The sequence below is a fragment of the Nomascus leucogenys genome, chromosome 5, assembly GCF_006542625.1.
Source record: "Nomascus leucogenys isolate Asia chromosome 5, Asia_NLE_v1, whole genome shotgun sequence".
In the NCBI taxonomy this organism is placed as follows: Eukaryota; Metazoa; Chordata; class Mammalia; order Primates; family Hylobatidae; genus Nomascus; species Nomascus leucogenys.
In genome coordinates, this window is record NC_044385.1 from 22,521,059 (window position 1) to 22,548,100 (window position 27,042).

Below are 27,042 nucleotides of genomic sequence, written 5' to 3' on the forward strand. Positions count from 1 at the left end.
GATAAGGCGGTGGCAAACGTCGAGCTCCGGACCGCCCCGCCAGACTCGGTTTCCCCCCACTCACCAGCCTCCCCGGCGGCAGGGTGGGGCGGGGCGGACGCGCCACGGCGTGCGACCAATCGACAGCGCCAGGGATGATTCAAAAGGCCGAGGAGCCAATGGGAGCCCCGGGCAGCCTCGCCGCAGGGGAGGGGAGGCGAGGGGAGGGGAGAAGCGCCGCGAGGCGGGGCAGGGGAGGCGCGCGCCCGGCTTGCGGGGCGCGAGAGCGCGGCCGGGTAGCGTCGCGCGCGCGGAACTGCCGCCGCGTTGCTGTGCGACTGTTCTCCGGGAGCCGTCCGTGTCACCGCCGGAGCCTGGCGCAGGTGAGCACTTCCACCCCCGCCCTGCTCCCAGCTCCCTGCGGCGCGTTCTTCGAGGGGCCGCTGAGGGAGGAGGCCGGAGGCCGGCGCAGCGGCCGGGCCGGGGTCCCTGGGCGCAGGGCCTGGCGCGGCGGCCTTCCCCTCCTCTCCTCGCCTCCTCGTCTGCTCCCCTCCTCGCCCCCTCGCCTCTCCTGGCCCAGTCGGGTGGTCGGGGCGGCGGCGGGCGAGGCTGGAGCTCGCCCGAGCCGGGCCCGCTGCGGAAATGGAGCTGGGGGTTTTAAACTGCGGACGTTTCCCTCCATGTTGGCGGCGCGGCTGTGGCGCGGCTGTGGAGCGGCTGTGGCGCGGCGGCGGCAGGGAGGGTTCGTGGGCGCCTTTGTCCTGCCCCGCCGCAGCCTGGCTCCCGGCCCCTCGGAGCGCCCGTCTGACAGATGAGCAGACGGCCCCGCGGTCCTGCAGTAGGAGGCGGACAGGGCGCGGCGACCTGGCGGGACGGGGAAGGGGCTGCGGCCGAGGTGGGCTTAGATTCGCGCTGCTTGTCACTGGCTTTGAGGGTCGTGGTCGTCGCGGTTTGGTGATTCTCCGGGCACACTGTAGGGCTGCCCGCTCCGATGCGTTGAATTCCTTCGCCCGGACAGTCTCAAAAATCGGGTATTTAGGCGGGTGTGCGTGTTCCTGCTAAAGCACGGTCCTGTGCTTTTTCACCTTTTTGAGGGTTCAGAAAAATGTTCTAATGACAACCAGCCTCGCACTGCCAGTAGCCTCAAGGGGCACTTAGTAAGCACTTGCTTGCGGAGGGCTTTGTTGAAGGCGCTTTCCGCGAGTGATTACGGGGCCCGGTCGGGTGTTCGCACGAGGGCGCGGTAGATACCGTGATCTGCGCGTGGACACCTGCAGCGCGAGGCGCGGCGCCTGGGCAGTGCCAGGGTGAACAGGCCTCCGGGGACCTTGCACGTAAACACGTGTAGATCTGTAGTTACGCATTGTAGTAAACGCTGTGTAGGAGAAGGTGGAGCTACGGAGAACAGCAGAGGGATCCTAATTTAGACTAGGCAACAAGTCCAGCTTAAGTTTTGTTTCTCAGGCTGCCTGGGAAGAGGGAGAAGAACGAGCAGGAGGGGAATGATGAGCTGCCCAAGGATGTTTATGGGGGAAGAAGGCGCTTCTGCGTTTACAGCCAGGAAGGTGGCCTTTCTGTTGCTTCATGAAGCGAAGGGCGCGGAGCAAGGCCCGGGGTTCCTGTTTGCATTTTGCCTAGTAGGGCTACCGGGGCTCAGGTGTGAAAAGGAAGCTGTCGAACTTCATTCGAGCGTCGTGCTCTATGCCACATTTAGACGAATTTGGAGAAGTGAAGGAAAGATGGCTGGAGACCCCTGTAATGCTAATGAGCAGAGAATTGTTGTGTTCATAAACAGTAACATACCGGAGCTGGAATGTTTGAGGGTTGCAGTTTCAGTTGACTGTGAAGTTAGCGGGCATCTGGCTTAATAGAGAAAAGCCTGAGGGTCTCCGTGTTTTTCCTGTTTATGGCGAATGAGGCCATTGTGTGCAGTGAACAAAATTTTTCTTTACAAACACACTTGCCTAAAACATCTCTTGTAAGAAAAGCCCGTGTGTATCTTGACTCCTGTAGGTGAGTGCATAGTGACATGAACAAATGTGGGGCTTTTGTGTGCCATCCTGGCTATTTCACTCCTGTGGGGGAGTGTATTAGGATGTGATTGCACTGTATCCTCACGTTTGACAATTGTGTGTGGATCTTGTGTAAAGTGGGGGTGCACATCATGTTGCTGGCTTCAACTTTTGGAACATTTGTGTATAAGATAATGGTCTTCTAAGAAGAATGCCGGTTCATTTTGTTTGTTTTTCAAGCAAATCTTAATTCTTCTTTTAAAAAGTAAGCTTTAGAGACCTAACAGGTATCCACCATATGCGTTAACTTGTTTAACCCCGAATAATTGATAAGAATCTTTTTGGCACTGGCCTGCGTTTATATTACACAGATACTGTGTATGTGGTGTGCAAGTGCAATGGAAAGATGCCAGTAAATAAGTTTTTAAGAACACGCAGAAACTGTTCAAGGGTCTTTTAAAACCTCAAGTAGCCCCTGCGTCCTGAAGGGCTTGTATTTCAAAAGTTTATAGTTTTTTGCAACTTGAGCATCTTCCTGTAGGAAGACATAATTGCCTTCTTTTAACTCTGGCTGACCAGTGCAGGAGAGCTAGTACTAGTAAGAGTGGTTTGATTTTGGGGGCCTAGGGAGGAGGAGGGGGCTCAAGAGAAGAGAGAAGGAGGGTACATTTCCTTCCTCTTTCTTTGTACTTGGAGGCTCTGAGCTAAATGTTGAAATAGGCAAAGCTGGATGTTGTCACCTTCCGTTTTTATGCCCTTCCTCATGCAGAGGTGTTCACTGCCCCCCTGCTCCCTAAGCGCCCCTCAGGTGACTCAGCCAGGCCTGACTTCATCCCGAAAACTTGTGGGCTCCTCCCCACTACTCCAAGCCCAAACCCATTCATTACCCCAGTGATGCCAATCTCAGGTAGGTGTAGGGAAGAAAGCTGGCTCTCTTACCTAATGTGTTAATTGACTGACATCCTCTAATCACCAGATAAGTACTTGTGTTTTCTTTCATCTACCAACCTAGCTGCCATCTCTGTAAACTAGTAGAGCTTGTTAAGTTTTTTCTCAGACGATTAACAGTGAAAAAAAGTGGTGGTTAAGAAAGGCCTCCCTCACCCTGCCTCCCTGCCACCCTCCCACTACTCCCTTGGGGTAGGTAATTCAACTTTCTCCTTAATTCCAGAGTCTTCAAAGGTTCCTAAATGTTGCTTTTATTGTATCATCAGCTCTTAACAGGAGCCAGTGAGGAATGTACGTTGATATGCTTGGACAATACATCAAGAAGTGCTTAGTTGGTGAAATGAAGGTGATTTGGGGGACAGCTCATATCTGTCCTACTGGCTGCCCCTTGGACGTGGCCCCAGCTAGTTCATGTGGTACTGGGGAAGGTCGGTAGCCCTGGTTTTGTTGTGTGGAAATGTGATTCCGCTGGTCAGCCGATGGAGCGGCATTACTGTCTGGCAGCTGGAAGTACCCAGCTATCAACTGATATTTCAAAAAGGGTGGCAGACAGGCCTCATGTAAGTGGCCGTTCTTGCAGATTGCTTGTGGATTCTTGGAGTATTGTGGGGCTTTGTGGGCCATGTTTTGAATCAGAGGAAAAGAATGTTATAATTGGGGGTCGATGTCTGCTGTAGGCTTGAGAGAGGTGAGCTTGGATGAAGGCAACCACCCTGGCTTAGGTGGGTGGTTGGCAGAGTTACTTGGTATGCATTTGTACTTTAGCTGTAAGAGTTGAAAGCTAAATAACCCCCAAATTTATTCATTACAGACTTGGAATTATTTTTCTTCCTGTTGTTGGGTTATGGTCATGTTAATTGTACATCCTTGATTTTCCCAGTCTGGTTTATAGTTTGCTGTTTTTAATAAAGGCAATTTGTTAAAAATGCAATTAAATACATTTTTAAAGCCATTGTAAGTTGATATGCAAATTTACAAATGAGAAAATGTGTCCTTTGTGAGATTGTGCCTCATTTTCTGATTAGCAAGAACTATGATCACGGTAGGTGGGTAACATTTTACATAGTGTAAACTTATGGCGCCTATATACATTGTTATAATTAATCTTTAGTGTCACTTACATAGATACCGCAGTGGCTAAATCATCCTCTAAAATGATTCCAAATGAGATTGAATGTAGCCATTCTGGCCCTAAAATCCTGACCAGTCAATTCTGGAAAGTTGTATTTTAGTGATCAGCCTGTGGAAAAAGACAAATACATAAATTGTGTATGTATCAACTCAAATTTTTTTCTTTAAAACTATTCAGGTTAATTATAGAAAATGCCAAGTAGGAAATTTGCCGATGGTGAAGTGGTAAGAGGTCGATGGCCTGGGAGTTCACTTTATTATGAAGTAGAAATTCTGAGCCACGACAGCACCTCCCAGCTTTACACTGTAAAGTATAAAGATGGAACAGAGCTTGAATTGAAAGAGAATGATATTAAGGTAAGAGCTCCTTTGGTTTATCAGAGTGTGTTTACAGTAAGTGGGAAATAACTCTAAGTATGGTTTCTAAGCTCAGGATAGTCAGTTCAGCTCGGTTTGAAGGCAGAGGATTGAGCTCTTGCTTTGGGTCACATACTGTTTTTGGCTCTGGGAATGTATGAATGAGGCATAGTGCCTTGTTCCCAAGAAGCTCACACTTACTGGGAAAGACAGCCATTTGCATCTGTTGGTCCCCTGTGTTTACTACGTTCGGTGTCTGGAGTTTGCTGTGGGTAGTGTTGAGTGTATCAAGGGTAGAGAAGAGCCCTGGGCTTCAGGGGAGGCTTTCAGAGGCAGTGACACCTAGCCAAGTGCTGAGAACAAACAGGAAAAACAGCAGTTGATGGGGCTGCTTCTGCAGAGAGGGCAGTATGCCAAAGTTGGGGGTCTGGGGGACACAGTCAGCCAAGTGCCGGAAGTGGGAGGTGGTAGCGGAGGGCTAAGCAGGAGCCAGGCTGGAGGGGCTTTTGTATTCCATGCCCAAGGGTTTGGGCTTCATCTCGAACACCAAGGGTTTAATCAGGAGAGTGACATTAATTAGATTCGAGTCTAGCCCAGGGCTTTTCAACCTGTCTGGTGAGGGCCTGGGTATTAAGATATCTGATCCGTAGTATACAAACATTTATATAAAATGCCATAAAAATGAGTTACTAGAAAAATAAAGACATACAAAATAAACGACTCACAGTTTTACTATCAGATTCGATGGGTATGAGATTACTTTGTCAAAATGCTAGAAACATTTCCATACACCTATTTCTCAATTTTGGTACTTGCACAGATTAGTAACGATCATTTCTAGGACCCACGGCTGAGGATGACACTTTGAGTGCTCTAGGCCAGGAATAAAGCGACAGATAGTAAATATTTTAGACTTTATGGGAGCGGCTCCAGGCGGTATGGAAGGGAGCAGGCATGGCAGTGTTCCAATACAACTTTATGGACAGTGAAGTTTGAATTTTGGATAATTTTCACACTTCAGGAAACACTATTTTTTTGATTTTGTTTGTAATCATTTAAGAATGTAAAAGCCATTCTTAGTAGGAAGGCCACACAAAAATTGGGGTGAGGGACTTAGCCTGGGGCATAATTTGTCTACATGCCTAGAAGCAACGTAAGGAGATTCAGAGTAGGTGGGGACACGGTGAAACAGTTCCCAGTCATCCAAGCTCATGTTTTATTTTCAAGATCTGCTTATGTGTTTTGTTCAGAGTGAAACAGTGGTACTGTTTTTTTTTTTTTTTTGGTTTGTGTGCTAATTTATTTTGTCCTATTGTCTCAGTTTTAATCCACGTTAATTATTACCCTTCTTGCATATGGTGTTGGAAATAAGTACAGCTAATTGGTTTAGATACATTCATTTCATGGAAATACCTTCAAAGAACAGGAATGGGAAGGCTGCATTTGTCTCATGAAAGATGGATCATTATGAAAGCGTTTTCTGTTGGCTTCATCTGATCCATTCTCAGATCCTAAGATTTCCCGTGATGATTTTAGAGTTAATGGTAGCAGTTCCTGCCTTTGTTATCCTCTTCTAGTTTGGGTCTGTCTGTATGTGTTATGATTTGTGGTAAAGCTCTTTGCCTTCTTCCCCCTTTCTAGCCTTTAACTTCCTTTAGGCAAAGGAAAGGTGGCTCAACTTCCAGTTCCCCTTCCAGACGCCGAGGGAGTCGATCAAGGTCACGCTCCCGATCCCCTGGTCGACCACCTAAAAGTGCCCGCCGATCTGCTTCTGCTTCCCACCAGGCCGACATTAAGGAAGCAAGGAGGGAAGTGGAAGTTAAATTGACTCCGCTGATTCTGGTACTTGTGTTTATCCTTATACAGCCTTTTGTCTTCCCCTTTGTGTATATATTTACTCAAGTTACTTGCAGTTAATAATATTAAAATGTCAGTGAAACATCAAATCTAAGGTGATGACTTTGGAAGTTTTCATAAAAAACAAATGTTTGGAATAGAAAGTTTTAAATATCAATGGAAAAGAATGTCCTTCAGTTACCAGAAATGCTATTTAATATTTTAGTTTTTAAAAAAGCAGTGTTCAAATTTGAAATAGATGTAGCTTGTAGATTGAACTGAGTAAGGTTTTTACAGTGTATGAGAGTTCATATCATGTATGAATTGGTAAGACAAACCTGTATTACAGAAACATTCTTACTCTTAGCATCATTATACTTGATCACTTTACCTATTCAAATATGATGATTTTAGTGAAATTACTTTCAAGATGTAAGCTTTGAAATAACGGTGCATGGAGCCTGTTGATCTTGTACAAAGAGTATTTTAGATAGTAGACCAAAGATAAAGTATGTTAAGTAAAAGGAATAAAAGTAATCTTCTGTTCACTTAATGTTAACCTCTTTTCTGGATAGAATGCACACAGACTTTGAGACAGAGTCTCGCTCTGTCGCCCAGGCTGGAGTGCTGTGGCGCAATCTTAGCTCACTGCAAGCTCCGCCTCCTGGGTTCACGCCATTCTCCTTCCTCAGCCTCCGGAGTAGCTGGGACTACAGGCGCCTGCCGCCATGCGTGGCTAATTTTTTGTATTTTTAGTAGAGACGGGGTTTCACCGTGTTAGCCAGGATGGTCTCGATCTCCTGACCTTGTGATCCACTCGCCTCGGCCTCCCAAAGTGCTGGGATTACAGGCATGAGCCACCGCGCCTGGCAACAGACTTTTAATAAACTTTAAAAACTGGATTATATACGTACTGCTCTGTAGTCAGCTTTTAAGAGATTTTAAAATATTGCGATAACCTTTCAGAGTGTATTTTTCTACATCGTTTTTGTTGTATTTTATGGTATAGATATATGGTAAATTGTATAGCTGTAACTTAATTGTTAAAGTCAGCTCCCTCAGTGATAGACATTTAGTGTTTTTCCTTCCATATTTTCACTCTGACAAACAAGTATTTTTATATAACATCTGATTATTTCCTTAGGATGGATTCTTACAAGTGGAACTGCTAGGTCAGCTGTATGGTGCACATTTGAGGCTTTTAATACATATTGCCAGATTACATCAAGAAAGTTTATAGTAGTATCAGTGTATGAATGCCCAGTTTCTCATTCTGAGTATTATAATTTTTTTTTTTTTTTTTTTGAGAATGTGGCTGTCAACCATTTTCAACTTACTGTTCTAACTTACATTTTGGATTTGAACATTGTAACTATTAGTGGCTCTCTTTACCACGCAGGGACTCCAGGAACAGATGCTGTGTGATAGTTTGTTAGCCTTTCATTTTTAATATTTAGAGACTGCTATATTTTTACAGTGTAATCTTAGTCCTGGTGTCACAAGAACCACAGAAGCTTTGCTTCTTACTAGTAGAGCCTTGGGCCTACTGTGTATTGCCTAAATATCCACTATTTCTTAATTTTCCATTATTGGCTATTTTGGAGCAGTGAATGTCTTTTTGAATGTCTTTTCTTTTGTTTTTTATCCAGTTAATGAACTAATTTACCAATTTTTACTTTCTCTGCCTTTCATAGTAAATACCCCTAAAGTCTATCAATGAAATTATAACATTCAGTCTAATTACAGGAAAGATGAAAGTTTTTTTTTGTTTTTTTTGAGGCGGAGTTTCATTCTTGTTGCCCAGGCTGGAGTGCAATGGCGTGGTCTTGGCTCAATGCAACCTCCATCTCTGGGTTCAAGAGATTTTCCTGCCTCAGCCTCCCAAGTAGCTGGAATTACAGTCGCCCGCTACCACGCGTGGCTAAATTTTTTGTATTTTTAGTAGAGACAGGGTTTCACCATGTTGGCCAGGCTGGTCTTGAACTCCTGACCTCAGGTGATCCACCTGCCTTGGCCTCCCAAAGTGCTGGGATTACAGATGTGAGCCACCGTGCCTGGCCAGATGAAAGATTTTATGTAGAAATCTATCCAATATTTCAGAGACTGGGAAATTCTAGTCAGTTTTATTCCTTTTCATTTTTAACAAAATGAGGGTTAAATTCTTCAGAATTAAGGCTGTGAAAAATCTGTTTTATTGCTTGATTCCAAAATAGTAAGTTTTTACCATCATGTTTCTTTTTAATAAGTTACAGTTCTTTTGATTAAATGTTTATATTCTTCAATTTAGAAGCCATTTGGAAATAGCATCAGCAGATATAATGGGGAGCCTGAGCACATTGAGAGAAATGACGTACCTCATAAAAATACACAGGTGGGAAAGTGTTCACTTTCATCTTGGTTGGTTTTTTTTCTTTTTTTTTTTTTTGGTTAAAAGTGACTCTCCCTTGAGAAGCACACTGAAAATTGTAATATTTTATAACCTGTTCTAAAATTCTGTCCTTAAGACTGAATATAATTTCACAAATTTATTCTTAGTGTACAGCTGTATCGAGATGCTAAAATAGTTAATGCAGTAGCATTAGTGGTAGTTGTTCACTGCAGATATTTAATTTTTAAATTTTTCATTTAGGAAAAATTCAGTTTGTCACAAGAAAGCAGTTACATAGCTACACAGTATAGCCTTCGTCCAAGAAGAGAAGAAGTCAAATTAAAAGAAATAGATTCTAAGGAAGAAAAATTCGTTGCAAAAGAACTGGCAGTGAGAACCTTTGAAGTGACCCCCATCCGGGCAAAGGACTTGGAGTTTGGAGGAGTACCTGGTAGGCCTCAGAGCTGGGCCCAGAGAGGGCAGGTGGGGTGGGCTAGGGGTGGTTGCCACAAGGTGAACTGGAAAGGCCTCTCTGAAGACATCTGAGGCAGGCAAGGTAATGAGCCTGGTGGGAACCTGTGGAAGAGCCTTCCAGAGAAGGAACAGTGGGTGCAAAGGCCTGAGGTGGGAGCATTTTGGGGGATTATGGAGTAGAAAGAATGCCATTGTAGCTGTGTTTAAAACTGTCTGTTCAGAGGTTTTGAGCACAGAAGTACAAAGAAGTGATAAAGGAAGGTTGATCTGGGAGTTTGAATCAGACCTGAGGCGGCAGGGCCTAGCAGCAGGCCTCAGCCGCCTGCATAAAATGGGATCCCGGAGGCTGCCCTACCTGCTAGGCAGGTTGATTGTGAGGGTGAAAGATCTGAAGTGTGCAGTTTTGGAGTTATTAAGTGGGTGGAACTGATGACATTTTATGAGCTAGTGAAAGAAAAAACTTCCTGTCTAAATGGCTCAAAATCCTGCATGGCTTAATTGCTTTGTATTTTGTTACAACCTTTGGCTAGCTGGTCTGTTACAGATGCTGTCCAGCATCACTTAAAATCTGCACACATTACATGAACGTGACACTATTTTAATTGTTAGAAACTGAGGAATATAAAGTTTTTTGTTAAGATTAGGCTGATAATTTTTAGATGTTCTGATCTTCAGTTTGCTGGAGTTTCAACACGTTTGCTCCTTAGTGGTTGGAGGTCAAATGTTTTAGAGCTTGGTTTCTGAGGTGGGTGTAGCTATTCAAGTGTTGGACCTCTTTCTTTTTTTTTTTTTATTATTTATTTATTTGTTTATTTATTTTACTACTTTGATGCCCATGGTTGCCAGGCCACCAGAGGTGACAGGTAGAGATGGGAGTTTTTGATGGTACATTAGAAATTGGTTTCAGCCAGCTAGCCAGATATGAGTTCTGATCTTAAAAAATCTAACATGATTCTTAAATAAATAAACCAGATTGAAATTTGAGCCTCGAATGTTCATGAATTGTTTGCAGGTGTGTTTCTCATCATGTTTGGCCTGCCTGTGTTCCTCTTCCTGTTGCTGTTGATGTGTAAACAGAAAGATCCTAGTCTTCTGAATTTCCCTCCGCCTTTGCCAGCTTTGTATGAGTTATGGGAAACCAGAGTATTTGGGGTCTACCTCCTGTGGTTTTTGATTCAAGTCCTGTTCTACCTACTGCCAATTGGAAAGGTACGTTTATGGTAATTCTGTTTTGTTTTAATAAGATGAGGTCTCACTATATTGCCCAGGCGGGTCTCCAGCTTCTGGGCTCAAGTGATTCTCTTGCCGCAGCCTCCTGAGTCGCTGGGACCACAGGCCTGTGCCATGCTGCCCAGCCTTACGGTAGTTTAAAGGTTAGAGGCTGTTGTTGGTCATAACTCCCAAAACTTAGTTCATGAAGCCATTTCTCTTGTATTGTTTATATAACACTTGCTTATTAAGAGGAACTAAAAAAAAAATCTGATTGAGATTTCTTGTGTAACTTTTCAAACCAAATAGAAAAGAATAGGCTATTTTGCAAAGTAGCCGACTCTTAGTGGAGGTTGCTGTGGAAAAAAAATTCACTCTTAGTCTGTGTCATTTCAGATGCAGCATTTTAAATGATTAATTGATAGGCTACTGGGCTCGATGGACTTTAGTCTACATCTTTTACTTTAAAAAAAGTATGAAAAGTTTCTAATTTTCATCTCTTTCAGAAGCTTGTTGTCAAGAACATTTTATGTTGTTTTAAGATTCCTGCGATATCTTTAAAGTTGGTCTCTCCATCGCTAGGTGTAGTTTTTTCTTCTTTCAGTAGAATCCTTTGCTTGGATATATTTAAAGAAACATGAGATTCCTTAAGTAATAAATAATTTAAAGATCTTATTCTTAGGGCTTTGCAAGTTTGCCAACTGTCTGTAAACCACAGGATCAGTTTTACTGGTGAATGCCAGTGACAGGAGTGTAGAGCTGCAGGCTTAATACTGTGGAGTGAGACCATAACTTTAGTGGCTCTAGCAAGGATTTTTGTGATAAAGACCTTCAGTCATTTTTACGGTAAGGTTCTACAGTTAAATTCAGATTCATTTAGGGTAAGGTGATTTCAGAGTATCAAGGAAAGCAGTTTTGGTGTTTAAAGTCATATATGTATATACTCATAGACTAAAGTGACTAAAAGCATATATTTTAAAATATATATTAATATTATACAGTCATCCCTTGATATCCTTGAGGAGTGGTTCCAGGACCTCCTGTACATACCAAAATCTGAGGATGCTCAAGTCCCCGATAAGAAATAGTGTAGTATTTGCATATAACCTGTGTACATCCTCCTTGTATACTTTGTTACCTTCAGGTTACTTATAATACCTAATACAACATAAGTGCCATGTAAATAGTTAGTATACTGTATTAGGGAATAATGGCAAGAAAAAGAAGTCTGTACATATTCAGAGCAGATGCAATTTTTTCTGAAATATTTTGGATCTGGTTGGTTGAATCCATGGATGTGGATCCAATGGATACAGAGGGCTGACTGTGTATTTGGATCTATATATGCACAGATTAAAGCCCAACACAGCATTTACTAGACTCCTTTAATAGATAAGGATCATCTGAAATTAGCATGTGGGATTTTACTAATCCTGTGATCTCAAACAGCTTTTACATTTCTCCTGGGAGAGGAGGAATGCTAGCTAATGAAATCTGTAGCTAATGATAGGATAAAGTAGTTTAGCCCAGAGCAAATGATACTATATTTATATTTTACAGTTTGAAATGAATTGCTACACTTCTGAATAGTTATTTTGTGGGGTAAAATGTGGCTGCATTGGGCAAGTGGACTTTTTACTCAGCCAGTTTAGTTGGGTACCACACCTGTGGGTATCTCTGTGCTGAATGCTGTGGGTGATGCCGAATGAAGAGAGGAGGTGGTTCTGATGCATGATGTGTGCTCACAGTCTCTCTCTCTCTCTCTCCTTTTTTTTTTTTTTTTTTTTTTTTTTGTCGAGACAGGGTCTTGCTCTGTCGCCCAGGCTGGAGTGCAGTGGCACAATCTGCAACCTCCTCCTCCTGGGCCGAAGTCATCTTCCCACCTCAGCCTCCCGAGTAGCTGGGACCACAGGTGCATGCCACCAGGCTTGGCTAATTTTTGTATTTTGTATTTTTGTAGAGAGGGGATTTCACCATGTTGCCCAGGCTGGTCTCCAACTCCTGGACTCAAGTGATCCTCCCACCTTGACCTCAAAGTGCTGGGATTACAGGCATGAGTCACCACACCTGGTTTCTCACAGTCTCTTATTGCAGATAAAAGAATCACATGAAATGGTTAAATAACTGGATGGGCAATGTATATATAATATATAGCAGAGCAAGTAAGCATATGAGTATGTGTCATCAAATAGCACTTGGGTCATAGTAGAGTGGATAAACAGGGTAGAGCCCAATTGAAAAGGACCCCACAAATGGAAGACAATGAAATCGTACTGTTACTTTGTAAGCAGTGGGCAGCCATTGGCAGATGTTTGAGCTAGGGATCCGCTAGATATAAAGGTATTTAAGCACATTTAGTCTTGAGGGGGTACACAGGAGTGTTGCAGGGAGCGTGGCTGTTGCAGTTGCTTGATCCTACACTAGGAAGTCATTACTGAATTGGTATTTAAGATAAATTCCTGAAGGTTGAATTGCATCATTAAAGGGCTTGCCACTAGGGTTTTTGAAACATATTACTAAATTTCCCTATTACAAGGTATCTTCCTTCTTGGGCGTGTTGAAAATTAAGTGATGTTAGAATATATATATGTGTGTGTGTATATATGTATATATGATGGTGATGTGCTTTGTAAATTTGTAAATTTTTTTTCTTTTAAGGTTGTAGAAGGAACGCCTCTTATTGATGGAAGAAGACTCAAGTATAGATTAAATGGTGATTTTCTTTTTTTAAGACTCAAATTGATGATTTGATAGCTTAAACTTCTAAGTGTCAAACTCTTTGTTAAAGCTGGTTAGACCAGAGTAGTAAGTGGTAAATTATCTTTTAGTAGTCGGAAGGGCAACTGTTTATACCTGTAGCCAACTTGTATAAATTATGCCATGTAAAGTAACATAGCCTCTTAGTCACTCTTGTCCACTCTCCAGTTTTATTTTCTTAATAGTGTTCGTCACTGTTAGAAATCATTGCGCTTGTCTAGGATTTTATCACCTGAGGTGTTACACGGATGTGGGCATCCAGGTCACTCATGCTGCATGAGCTGCTCTTGTCCTTGCTCATGTCCTCTGGCCTGTCCCTTGAATATTCGTCACACACTCTTCCTGGGCCTTTGCCTGGAGATCTTACCCCCAAATGTCTGACACCTGCATCTTCACCTCTATCTCGTCTCTGCTGAGAGAAGCCTTCAGGTTCCTTTCTCTCCCCTGCTCTGTTTTATTTTTCTGTCTGACATTTGTGCCTCCACACATCAGTATATTTGTCTCTTCATTAGGGTCTCTCCACTAGAATGTGGCTTCATGGGCTAGGACTTGGCTGTGTTCACTGTGACACCCTTGGTGCCAGGAAAATGGGCATGTAGTGGGTACTCATTCATATGTGAGTGCTGGATGGATGAGTTGTGAGCTTGCTGGGCAGCTCAATAAATGGGTAGACCTTGCTCCCTCTGGGTCCGGCACTATAAGGGCATGTGCTGAGTGCATCAGTCCAGCTTTGCCATTTGAAGACTTTGGCAAAGTACAGATCTATTTTGTAGTCTTCCTTGAATGACTTTCCATTTGACGAGATGGAGTAGAGTGTTTTCCTTTTCTTGAGAATTACATTATATATTTTAATGGTTGAACTTTTTATCTTTTCAATTCTTCATTTTCTAACTTTGGATACTTTGTTTAGAGACTTACCCAGCATCTACTCTGTCTGCAATCACTCTGCTGGGTTCTAAAGGGGAAGCCAAAGATAGTTTAGACACCTTCTGCCTTTTATTGCCAGTCATGTGATAAGGCGTCTCCCCTAGCTCCAGCGTCTGACCGCTGGTGGGTGCTTAATACTTGTCGTTGGTATTGTCAGACTTTTTGTTGCTTTTACCAAATTCTTTGCTGATGGAGCAAGTTTTAGAACCTTTGGCACCCTCCCTCCCTCTGGTGGTTCACTTGCCACACCAGGGAAGGTGAGTCTGGGGCAAGGTGGGTTGTTGACTTTGCTGCCAGGTCCTTTGATATTTCAGTGTTTTGTGTGTTTCTCTGTAGGCACCGATTCTTTTCTAAGTAGTCTTGTGTTATATTTTCACTTCCCTCTGAGGGGTGTGGTACATTCAGAGACTGAGCACAGTACTTGGACATGGAGCTCTTGGAGCCACTGGGGGAGTGGCTGGCCAAGTTGCTTGATCCTTTTTAAAAATTTCCTCGTCTAATTAATCTGGTTCAAGTATTGAGATTTCTTTTCGAGATTTTACGATTATTAACTAAGGAGGTTCCTAAGACATTTTGGATGATTATTTTTAATCCACATAGGCTTGAGAGCAAAAGACTGCTTTATCTAACCATTCTTTTTTAAAATGTACATTTTATGAAAGGTAAATGAATATTTTTAAAAGTCAGAATTTAAAATTAGAAGTTATTATTTGGAGTATTTGTGGAAAATGTGGATTCAGATAATTTGAGACAACTATTTTACTTTACAAAAGGTTTGGTTTTAGAATTCTCATATAAATAACAGCTACCTCTTTTTTGCTTTTGACCATTTATCCAAATGTGATTTGATGACTTTTTAGGAGCACAGCTCTTTGAGGCACTCAGCTCCCTTGAAAGCAAAACTATTTCTTTAGCCAAAAGAAAAAATTGGATCTTCCAGTGAGCCTTTCTGTGTGGCAGCAGGACTAGCCCGGAACGAGAGTTCTGTGGAGCCTCACAGGGCGGGTGCTTTTTAACTTGGCATTGCACTTGAATGTCCCCACCTGCTGTCCCTACCACCCCAGGTACTCGCAGTCCCCTGCCTGGCCTCGGGCATTTGTGTTGTGGCATCTTTCTGCGGGTGGTGTGTTAAGATCTCTGTTCTGGATAATAGAGTTTTACTAGAATCTTTTGAAACCATTATTGACAACTTGGTTAAGTATAAATATTTATAATTTTGTAACTACCAACCTAGCTCGGTGCTTGACCCCTGGTGGGTGCATAATACCCTCCCCTTAGGTAATGGCATTTGACTTTAAAATGTGTGTTTGGCTCAGCTCTGTTAATAATTAGCCATTTGACTTTGTGCCTGAGAGTTTGGATTGTGGGAATTTTCAGGTTGCACTTCTTGTCTGTTTTCCTTTAATTAAAAGCAAATAATGACCATTTGAACTGAAAAAGAATCAATATGTTAAACTATTTGGAAAGTTCTACAAGAGATAATGGTATGTATATTGAAAATTATACGTCAGGACATTGCTTATTTGCATATTTGTGTGTATTTAGTCTGAATAATGAAATTAAGACTTTAAAAATGAACATTGCATTGTTTCATAGTGGCATAAGTTTCATGTGAGCCTTGGGTTAACATTAATTTTCCCCTTCCTTTTTTTTTTTTTTAAAGGATTCTATGCTTTTATCCTGACATCTGCAGTCATCGGAACATCTCTCTTCCAGGGCGTAGAGTTGCATTATGTGTACAGTCATTTTCTTCAGTTTGCACTTGCGGCCACTGTTTTTTGTGTGGTCTTGAGTGTGTATCTCTACATGCACTCTTTGAAAGCGCCCTGGAATGACCTGTCGCCTGCCAGCTCTGGTGAGCAGTGATGAATCGCGTGTTGGATGAATGCGTCCCAGAGCCCTCCAGCAGCCATTTCCAGATTTGAGTAGATTGCTTTTTTTCTAACTTCTTTTTTGGGAAATGAAGTAAGAAAAAATGAAAAGATGAAGAAAAAAGTTAAAGAGATACGAATTTAAAGGAAGGAAATGTTTTTGCTTTTCCTTCATACTTTCTTATTCATTTCTTTTTTTTGCAGTTGCTTGATGACAGTAAGACGTTTAGTAAACTTACAGGCATTTTGACTTATGACAAATATTATTTCTTTGTCCAAAATAGTAAACACTCTTTAAAAAAACAAAAAACAACAGAGGTTACTGGCCGGGCGAGGTGGCTCACGCCTGTAATCTCAGCACTTTGGGAGGCCAAGGCGGGCAGATAACCTGAGGTCAGGAGCTTGAGACCAGCCTGGCCAATATGGTGAAACCCCATCTCTACTAAAAATACAAAAATCAGCTGGGCTTGGTGGCGCACACCTACAATCCCAGCTACTTGGGAGGCTGAGGCAAGAGAATCGCTTGGGCGTGGGAGGCAGAGGTTGCAGTGAGCCAAGACTGTGCCACTGCACTCCAGCCTGGGCCACAGCGCGAGGCTCCATCTCAAAACAAAACAAACAAAAAACAAAAGAAACGAGAGGTTACAAATTGGTTGATGCTGACCTAAAGTATTTAAATATAAAAAAAAGTCGCCTATCTAAAAAAATGGAATGTAAAGTCCTTTGGGGGGCCCCCATGATTTTGGTTAACTTTTTAAAGAAACCTGGGGTATCTGGGCCCCCGGCTCCCCCAAAGGCTGTAGCAACTGCCCTTTGAGTTGGGCAGGCATCTCCTGGCTCTCCTCATCTGTGCCGTCCTGTCTGCCTCTCACCAGAGCTTTGCTCAGGCTCTGGCAGGCAGTTGAATTGTGAGCCTGGGTAGTGGGCAGCAGGGCCGTTTTAAAGCCTCCTGACTGGGTTTGGGACACTGTTTGGTTAAACACTTTTCCTTTCTCAGGAAATGCTGTCTATGATTTCTTCATTGGCCGTGAATTAAACCCTCGAATTGGTACTTTTGATCTCAAATACTTTTGTGAATTGCGCCCCGGATTGATTGGATGGGTATGTCTGTTTTTTTTTTTCTTTCTAAATTTCAATTCAATAGGTCTAATTAGTTGCTAGAAAGAAATGTAGACCATTCAAAAATAAGCAGTGGATGGTATATTTTTAGGGATAATTGTGGCTTTCCATAAATCTATCAAAATATTTTCTTGTAAGTATTTTCCAGAGGTTTAAGATGCCCTGCCTGTTACAGGTTATGACAAATTAAGTAACTTTTCTTTGCTTTATTTTTATTATATCAGTTTATATTTATGTAGGAAAGTGATAGTGTGGATGAATTAATGTAAGAAAAAAGGCATTTTCCTCCTTTTTAAATTTTACCTAGTTTTAGGCTTGGAGTTGCAGATACAGAGCAAAGAGTTCCCTTCCACCCTTCATTCTGTTTCTCACAATGTTAACCTTGGAGGAAACCATAGTGTAATGATGAAGAACAGCAAATTAACATAGCGACAGCATTAGTTACCAGGTCCACAGGCCTCAGTCAAGTTCACCAGTTTTTCCGCTGTTGTCCTTTTTCTGTTCCAGAAAGCTCGACAGGACTCCACGATGCATTTAGTTGTTATTTCTTCTTAGTCTTCTCTAGTCTAATAGTTGTTTAGGCTTTCCTTGTCTCTCATGACCTTGATACTTTTTGGAAAGTACTGGTTGGTTATTTTTTAAGAGTGTCCCTCAGTTTGGGTCATTCTAGTGTTCTCTTTGATTGGGGTGAAGTTACCCACTGTGACAGGAACACAAATGATAGCTGCGTCCTTCTCAGTGCATTGGGTCCAGGGGCCCGTGGTGCTGAGATGTCTTATTCCTGGTGGCGGGTAGGAGTTAAGGTGGCGTCTGCCAGGTGTCTCAGCTGTGAAGCTCACTCATGCCTGTGTAGTGCTAAGGTCTCTGGGGAGGTGCTTTGAGGCTATATACTTTCCCCTTTTATTTCAGGTGGTTATTAACTTGGTGATGCTTTTGGCTGAAATGAAAATACAGGACCGCGCTGTTCCATCCTTGGCCATGATTTTAGTTAATAGTTTCCAGCTTCTCTATGTGGCGGATGCTCTCTGGAATGAGGTAATTAATTTTAAGAGCCGAGGCCTTGGAGTCAGATGGCTTTGAGTGGGTGAGTGACCTGTCAGAGCCTCGGCTTCTTGCACACAAAGTGAGGGGAGCACGGCCTGCCTCCAAGGCTGCTTGTGAGGAGGACGACGCCATCCATGCGAAGCTGACGAGGGAGCGCTGACAGGTGGGAAGTTTCTAGGCGTTTGGGAGTGCTTCGGTGTTTATCAGCTGTTCTTGTGTTTAAAAGTAATATTGTAAATATTTAAGATTGGTGGATCTTGATTTTGTTTTTGTGGGTGGTGGTAATTGTGGTATCACATGAAAATGGATGGATTATTACTAAATCAGAATGGTGTTTCTTGGATTGTCAAGAGTCACCTAGTTTTTAAATAATGGGGGAGATGTCTTATTGTTAATGTTTTAAAATACAAAGACTAGCTCTAATTAGATGAATGTAAAATCAGAAATCAAGATGCATTGAGGAAACCAGTTGAAATAAGGCTAAGTTTCCATCTCGTGTCTTTTTTCATACATTGATTAGTCTTTCTACTAGTTGAAGACTGGTAAATGTTTTGTTTGTTTTCTCTGTCTCAGCCAGCATATTCCTTTTAAAAATTTTGTCTTCCTCAGGCTTATTTTACAAGTATTTTGATCATATTTACTGTTATCTTTGTAATTATCTCCAAATTCCAAGTCTAGTTTTCTTTCCATATTAAAAACAAATCTGGCAGCTGTACATCACAATGTTCCAAAACAAGTTTTAATGACAGTCTGTTGGGACAGTCTGCTGACATTTTGAGAGAAGACCTTTTCTCTTTGAGCCTGAAACATTTAAAAAAATTGTGTTATTTGGTCATCAATACTATATATCTCCCCAACCCCTGCCGGCTGGTCTTTAATTTTGGCCTTCTATGCAAAATCGCAGAGAATATTTAGTCAGAACAACTTCGCAAGTTTGATATTGGTGTTTGATGATCTTCTTGTTATGTAGGAAGATTAGGGCCACTTTGAGGTAAACCTCAATTACAAGTGGTGGGATTAGTGCTATCCGCTAATTATGGGTTCCTGTTGCACTCCTACCACTTCACAGACCCTGGCTCAGAGCTTGGGAAGCTGTGAAGGTGGTGATAGCACTACAAATTGACTTTAAAAATTCCAAGTCGACCCAAAATTAAACATGTTTTTGAAATTAAAAAACAGCTGTTTTGTAAATGCTCTATTACCAGTGTAGCTGTGTTTGCTGTTTTAGAATGAATCGCCAAAAGAGCATATAGATTACAGTTTGCAAATCAAATGATATTTCACAGTTTTGCTCACCTCAGAGGCTTCTTTAAACCTTCCTTTCTAGTAGGTTTCCATTGATTAGTGATTATTTCTTCTGGTTTCTTCTATTAATAGCTTTCTGCCATGTTGTGGTCATCACTTTTTAATTGGCTTAGAAGTTCATATTTTCTATAGATTTAGCCAAACATTGACTTCTGTTAAAATTTTTTGCATCTTAAGGCAAAACGCTTAAGGCAATATTAACATAGCCCCAGGGGTAGAGAACTAGAGTTAGGAAATTGTTTTCTGTCTGTTCTCAGTATCTCAGCCAGATGATAATAAACTTCTTGAGGAAAGATTGTATTTTATGGTTTCTTTAGCATTCTGGCATGCCACTGGGCAATTAGCAGAGCTTAATAACTTTTGTCAGGTCACTTGATAGAAATCCCTCTGTATTCAAGAATGTGCTATACCTTAAGAAAACTGAGACTACCAGTTTAAACATGTATGACCCTTCCTCTGAGCCGTCCTGTGAAAGCCTTGGGGCTCAGGAGCTGGTGGGGCTAAGGTCCTCCCCCGACCTGGCACTGGGTGTTTACCCTTTGCCCTCTCACTGCCACTCACCACACCTCTTTTTATCTGCTCCCACCAATTTGTCACTTTTATCCTCTTTTGGACCAGGAATCAGATCACAGGCCTTGAGAGATAAGAATAAGACACTCTTGGGGACAGAAAGTTAAAACGCCGCGTGTCCTCACTTACATGTGGGCACTAAAAAAGTTGATGTCATGGAAGTATAAAGTAGAACAGAGGATATGGGAAGATGGGAAGGTTAGGGGGAAGGGAAGGATGGGGTGAGGTTTGTTAAAGGATACAAAACCACCACTCGATAGGAGGAGTAAGTTCTAAGTTGTAGTATTCGGTACCACTGTAGGATGACTATAGTTAACAGTGATACATAGTTTGAAATAGCTAGAAAGATATTGAATATTCCTAACACAAAGAAATAATGTGTTTGAGATGATGGATATGCTAATTACCCTGATGGGATTTCTATATATTACATGTATTGCAACATCACTGTGTACCCCATAAATATGTACAGTTATTACTTGTCAATTTTTTTTTTTAAAGAGAATAAAGTACTCTGGTAACTAAAGAGTGTAAGCCTAAGGAGCTAGATTTTGTGAGATTGGTTTTTCTGTTCCACGTGACATCTGTCTTTGTGTTCCACTGTTTTTCTGTTCCATGGCCTATTTGCTTTCTTTTCTGGAAAAAAATGCTATTTGGAGGTACCACTCTTTTTCTTTAACCTAGAACTTTGATTCTCCAACAGAGCTTATACTGGCTAATATTTCTACATCAGTGGTCTGTATTGAGGTTCCGGGTAGTTTAGAGATTCCCTCAGGCCAGACCTTCAGAGTGTTGATCTTGGTGGTGTCTCCGTATTCTAGAGTCTGGCCAGCCTGTATCCTGGTCCAGAGGCGATCTGGCTCGTGCTAACCAAATCACCAGGGAGTAATGCACTTTTATTAATTTACATGAGAAGCGAAGCTGTCAGTTCACCATGTTGCCAGGCAGCTTAATTTCTTCTGTGGAAAATCTACATGAAATGCCAGATTATAAACAGAAATTAGATTGGTACATGTGGAATTGAAACAAAAAGAGTTGGTGATCTTATTCCTTCAGCAAACATATCTTGAACACTTCTCTCCATGGCGGGCAGTGTGCTAGGTACTGGGGTGGCAAAGGTGAAAACACACAGCCTCTGTCTTTTAGAGGCTTTTAGTGTAGTGGAGAGTGACTAGACAAGTACAGTAACCCAATTACTGCAGCTTAGTGGTGGGTGGTGACATCTGAGAAGTTCCCAGGTCTGAGCAGCAGGTCAGGGGGGCAGCACAGGGTGTAGGGCCTATGTGGAGGTTGGAGGAGGGGTTGCCAGCAGAGGGGAGGGCCTGGGCATGGGGGCATGGGAAACGCTTTAGAGATCTGTTATCTCGGGAGCATGAGCGAGAGGCTGGCGTGACAGGAGAATGTGATGGCAGAAAGACCTAGCAGGCCAGGGGAACCACATCTCTCTTCCCCTTTAACAAAAAAATGTTGGTTGTGGACCCGCCCATAGCACTTTATACATTTGCCTGTAAACTAATACTTTATTTGAATACTTTAAATGTAGAAGCTCCTTCTCCCTTTCCCCGTCTGTATCCTTATAGGAAGCGTTGTTGACGACCATGGACATCATCCACGATGGATTTGGATTCATGCTGGCTTTTGGAGACTTGGTGTGGGTTCCTTTTATTTATAGCTTCCAAGCCTTTTACTTAGTCGGTCATCCAAATGAAGTGTCTTGGCCAATGGCTTCTCTAATTATTGTTCTGAAACGTGAGTATTAATTTTAGTCTCAGTTTAATTTATTAAATATTATGTACTGAGGCTTTTATGCTCTGCTGTCTACATACTTGAAACATGCCATTTTGAATGGTCAGCATTAGCTCAATTTGAAGCCATTTATGATGAGTAATAAAAAATCTGCCTTTTGCAAAGAGAATGGATGGTTCGTACTTGGGTTCTCAGTAGTACTTGAAACAGATTATTTTAAACCATCTTGCTTTTAAATTTAATAAATTTAAGTTGTTTTAATTTGTTTTGGTAACTATACGTCTTTTCTCTTGAGTGCCTGCTTTTTCTGGTAGGCATTTTATAAAGTAGGAAGATTTGTCTTGCCTTCATAGAGCTCACATTCTAACAGGAGAAATAAGACATTCCTACCTTGCTGTGAGGTGTGTGAGTGAGCACTAAGAGGGGCTTAGATGACGGGTGTTAAAGGTAGAGAGAGAGAACTTCTTTCTATGGAGCGTTAGTTTGAACTTATCGGAGGATATGGTGTTTGATTTGAGTTTTAGAGCGTAAAATGGGATGGGGAGATCGAAAAGTCAAGCACTGGGAACAGCTCAGCAAGAGCATGTGGTGGGGAAGTGTGAGATGAGGGTGGGGAAGACTGAGAAGTCCAGTTTGGCTGCAGCTGCGGTCCACCAGGGTCATTCATGGATTTTACTTCAGGATGAATTTTCATTGTCCTTACACTGTTCATTAAACACTTCTACTAGAGGCTGGGCAGGGAAAATTAGCAGTGAACTTCAAATACAGATAGTTTTGCTACACTAGTTAGTATCTGTGGTAGAAGAAGAAATTCAAACCATTGGTTAAAATTAAGATTTAGTTTCACCAGTGGTTTGGTTGTCCATGTCATCCATTTTATTATTCAAGACAGTGTATTTTATAGCTCAGCTAAAAATGGGGAATGTCTTAGTCTGTTTTGTGTTGCTCAAACAGAATAGCTGAGACTGGGTAATTTGTCATGAAATTTATTTGGCTCATGGTTCTGGAGGCCAGGAAGTCAAAGAGCATGGTGCTGGAATCTGGCAAGACCCCTTCTGCTGCAGCATCCCAGGGTGGAAGGTGGAAGGACAAGAGAGAGTGAGGAAGAGCAAGAGGGGCTGAACATACTTTTATAACAAACCCACTCGAGATACTGAGCCCACTCCTGTGATAGCCACATTAATCTGTCCATGAGGGCAGAACCCTCATGACCTAATCATCTCTTAAAGGTGCTATCTCTCAACACTCGCATTGAGGATTAAGTTTCCAACACATGAACTTTGGAGGACACATTCAAACCAAAACAGGAAGTAAAGTTATTCTCTTACTAGTGTATTGAGGATCGACTATATAATAGTTAAATGTCAGTGATAAATTGATTTTTGACATTCTGAAATTTGGATAAAATTAGGAACTTGTAGACTTACAGGGGGATTCAGCATGTATTTAAAGTGCAGGATGTTCTGGTGCTGATTCTAAGCTAGTGTTTGATAATAAAATGTTTGTGCCATGGCCAGTAGGTATAACTAACAGATGATATAGCTTGTAATTTTGATTATACTGAACTCTAGTATTGATTTTATTATAATATAGGCTGTCTTAGAGTTTATCTCTTTCATGGATATATTTGTTTTGCCTTCAGCGTGTTTCCTAGGTGGATGATTAAGGTAGTGTGATAGATTTCGGAAGGGTTACCATCTTTTTACATAGTGGGATTTAGAGTTTTTGAGTTGTTCTTAAGAATCAGGCCAGGTGCAGTGGCTCATGCCTATAATCCCAGTACTTTGGGAGGCTGAAGCAGGAGGATCTCTTGATCCTAGGAGTCTGCTTTGGAAATTTCCTCAGAGCATAGAAATCATTTTTAAGAGAAATTACAGATGCTATTAAGCATTAGAGTATAACTAAGTTATTAACATAGGAAAATATTTTAAAATTGCAGTTTGTGGTTATGTAATCTTCCGAGGTGCAAATTCTCAGAAAAATGCATTCCGGAAAAATCCCAGTGATCCAAAGCTTGCACGTAAGTATTGATTTATGTTTATATTGTATATATTACATGAAGGTTTTATTTTTCTTTTTGTCTTGACATCATTAAAAATGTACTTTTATTTTAAATAGATTTAAAAACCATTCATACTTCAACGGGAAAAAATCTTCTAGTTTCTGGATGGTGGGGCTTTGTTCGCCACCCCAATTACTTGGGTGATCTCATCATGGCCTTGGCGTGGTCCCTCCCATGTGGTAAGCATTTCAGAAGAGTGCTACTTTGACCTTTTAGCCGCCAGAAAGATGTGTGTGTGTGTGTCCTTTGTGTGGGACAGTGTGGCCAAGGTGGGTGTGAGTCTTTTTGTCCCCCTTTTCTACTGTGAGGTTGGCCTCTGTAGAAGCTCCTCTGGCTTCTGAGGGGAATTGGGAATTCACAGAGCCTGAAGTTTTACTTTAAGCCTAAAAGCAGTATTTTAAGTTTTCAACTGTGCCTGATAGCTTTTTTCTAAGTAGAATATATAGAAATTAATTCAGCTTCTTAATTTATGATTCAGTGTACCTAGATTGGGAAAAACTTTGGTATTTAAGAAGAGAAGGAGATTCTGCTTTTCTTTTTGTGTGTCTGGCCTCATGGGGAGCTGGGGAAGCAGGGCAACGGGGAGCTATGGGAGCTGGAGGTGCTTGGGTAGCTGGGGTATCAGGGGGAGCTGGAGGTACTGGTGGAGCCGGGGGAGCTGGGGAAACTGGGGGAGCAGGGGGATCTTGGGAAGCTGGGGGAGCTGGGGGAACTGGGGAGCAGGGGGATCCAGGGGAGCTGGTGGAGGTCGGGGAGCTGGCCCGTGCCTGCTGCCTGTTTGGTGGCCCGGCCTGTGGTGGAGGGCAGCAGTTTTTCTTCTTCGCTGAGGGAAGAAGGGCGAGAAATAGAGAGATGTGTATTAACTATGAGGACAGATGTTTTGATTGTGATGGATTGTTAGAATGGTTTCATCAGTCTTTGAGTAGCTTCTAATTTAGATATGACCTTCTGCCACTTCCCAGTGGGATTTTACAGACTGATTTAATCTCCTCATTATTAGAGAAAATGAAGTACCTTGTGGTTCATTTTTAGAGAATTTGAGGGAAAGCAGGAAAAAATACATCGTAGTGATAATAAAAATATCTAATACTGTATACTATTATTAACCACAGGTTTTAACCACATTCTGCCTTATTTCTACGTAATTTATTTCACCATGTTGCTTGTCCACCGAGAAGCTCGTGACGAGTACCACTGTAAGAAGAAATACGGCGTGGCTTGGGAAAAGTACTGTCAGCGTGTGCCCTACCGTATATTTCCATACATCTACTAATGCTCTTCTGGCTTATCTACAAAGTACTCCTGCAATTCCAGCTGCCATTTGCAAAAACAAGGAAAAAAATCCAAAACTTCCTTTTGTTGCACTGACAGGATCTGTAAATTTTTTTTTTCTTTTTTAACTCAGGACTATAGAGCCCAGTAGTTGATCTTTTAATATAGCCGTGTTTACTTTTATTAAATTATAGTTAACATAGGAAAAATACCAGTAAGGATGTGAGAATTTGCATTTTAATGTGAAATTTTCAACCCTTAAAACTCTGAAAACAGGACAGTCTTAATATAAATGTACTGTGAAGAATACTATTGATGTTTATGGTTTCTGATTACTTTTCAAATTTTGATTTTTTTTTTTGCCAGTTGGCTTTTCTTAAATGAAAACACTGTTCCATTTAAAGTACATTTATGTTTTATTCAGTAAGAGAATAGAATTTTCATGTTTTTCTTTAAATCCTTTACTAATTATATAATTTGAAAGCAAAAAGAAGGGCCTATTATTAAATGCTGAAAGTGAAGAGTGATGAGATTATTAGCAGACACTGCTTAAGGGAGACAATTTGTAGCAGTTGGCTTAACCTCAACTTCTAAAACTACATTTGAAAATGTAAATACATAGCTTAGTTTTTTGTAATATATGGTGACTTCAGATTTTTTTGTACAGTATTTTGAATGTGAGATGATTGTCAGGACTGTCTTTTTAACAAAACATTTTCAGTATTTTAAAGTTTTGTAAAGTAATGTGAATTAAAAATTTTGGAACAATTAGAATTCATTCACTATTGTATAGAAGATGCCGTTAAAACATAGGAAGGGTATTTTTCTTGATCCAAAGTTTGTGAATTTGGCTTTGCTACCTCAATTGCAGGTGTTTGTTTGCCTTTATAAACTGTTGCAAATAGAAAAAAGATAGAATAAGTATATATTTTTGGAGTAACATCAATATTTAAAACATTTTTACACAGATCGGTGTTTGAAAATTTGCCATTTCAGGCTAATATTTTTATATATTTTTGACTTTTTAAAAGTTCAGTGTTTTTGCTACTGTTAAGCTTATGCAGTTTATACTGTATTTTTTATATATCCTTTATATTTACAAAACTTTACTCCCTCTAAAGGAGTGCTATCTTAAAAACAACTTAAGGGGTTAAAGTCGTTTCTTTTAGTTCAATAGATGTGCATAAGGTAGCTTTAGGAATTAAATTCTAGTGAAGTTGATATAGTCTCATTTTTAATTGTCCTGTAATGGAACAGTAGCAAATTCACTAAACTTTTGTGTTCAGAGTTAAATTGTTCTCAGTACTTTAAATGTAGGGGAATGTAATAAACATAGTGTATATGTTTGGGTTTTAATTACACATTTTATATATGAGCCATTTAGATATGCAGTGTTAATTCTATGCTGCATTTGAAGTGTATGTAACTTAGCTTATGTTAATGCAATCATGAAGTTGGTTTGCTCTAGCGTCTTGTAGTCTTTAAACATTCTTTTAGTGAAATTGTCATTGTTTTATCAGTGCTAATGTGTGCAAGCAGTTTTTTTATTTTGCTTTTCTCCTGGCATCAGAAAGTGGTGTTCCAGCGTTTTCTGTACTGGATTGCACCAAGGAAACTTTTGGGGAGGAAGGAAGGACATTAAATTCTTTCCCTGGTAATGAAAAGAGCCCGTTATCAATACAGTGCTGCAGTTTCTGGATATCAGCTACACTTTGTTTTTAATTTTGTTTTTGACATGTTTACTTGGCAAATTTTATAATGAAGTTTTAAGTTGAAAATAAATGTAGCAACAGTTTGATCACTTTGGAGCCTTTTTTTTTCCCCTTTCTTGCTTCAAACTCTGGGATTTTTGAGACCAAGACAGGAGCCCTTAGATTCCTACCCCTGCCCAGCCTCCTGTTTTCCTAGGATCATCTGTTTGGGACCCCTGGCCAACTGCTGTTTATTTATTTTAAGACTCTCAGAATGTTGGAACTCAAAGGGGTTAGTTGGGAATCCTAACTCCCAGAAAATGGTCATGTGTTTAGTATTTGCTGTTTGAAAAAATACAGAAAT

The 27,042-nt window shown here is 41.4% G+C and overlaps 1 protein-coding gene across 1 annotated transcript; it reads left to right on the forward strand.

Annotated features, from left to right (window-relative positions):
* Positions 1-210: 210 nt before the first annotated feature.
* On the forward strand, positions 211-26,788 carry LBR (lamin B receptor). The gene is made up of 14 exons (XM_003275077.3): positions 211-362; positions 4,249-4,427; positions 6,069-6,269; positions 8,551-8,634; positions 8,893-9,082; positions 10,118-10,314; positions 12,973-13,027; positions 15,662-15,853; positions 16,867-16,970; positions 17,898-18,023; positions 21,488-21,656; positions 23,593-23,673; positions 23,772-23,894; positions 24,828-26,788. The coding sequence occupies exons 2-14, from the start codon at positions 4,263-4,265 to the stop codon at positions 24,986-24,988; spliced, it is 1,848 nt and encodes a 615-aa protein (XP_003275125.1). The 5' UTR covers positions 211-362; positions 4,249-4,262; the 3' UTR covers positions 24,989-26,788.
* The last annotated feature ends 254 nt before the right edge of the window (positions 26,789-27,042 follow it).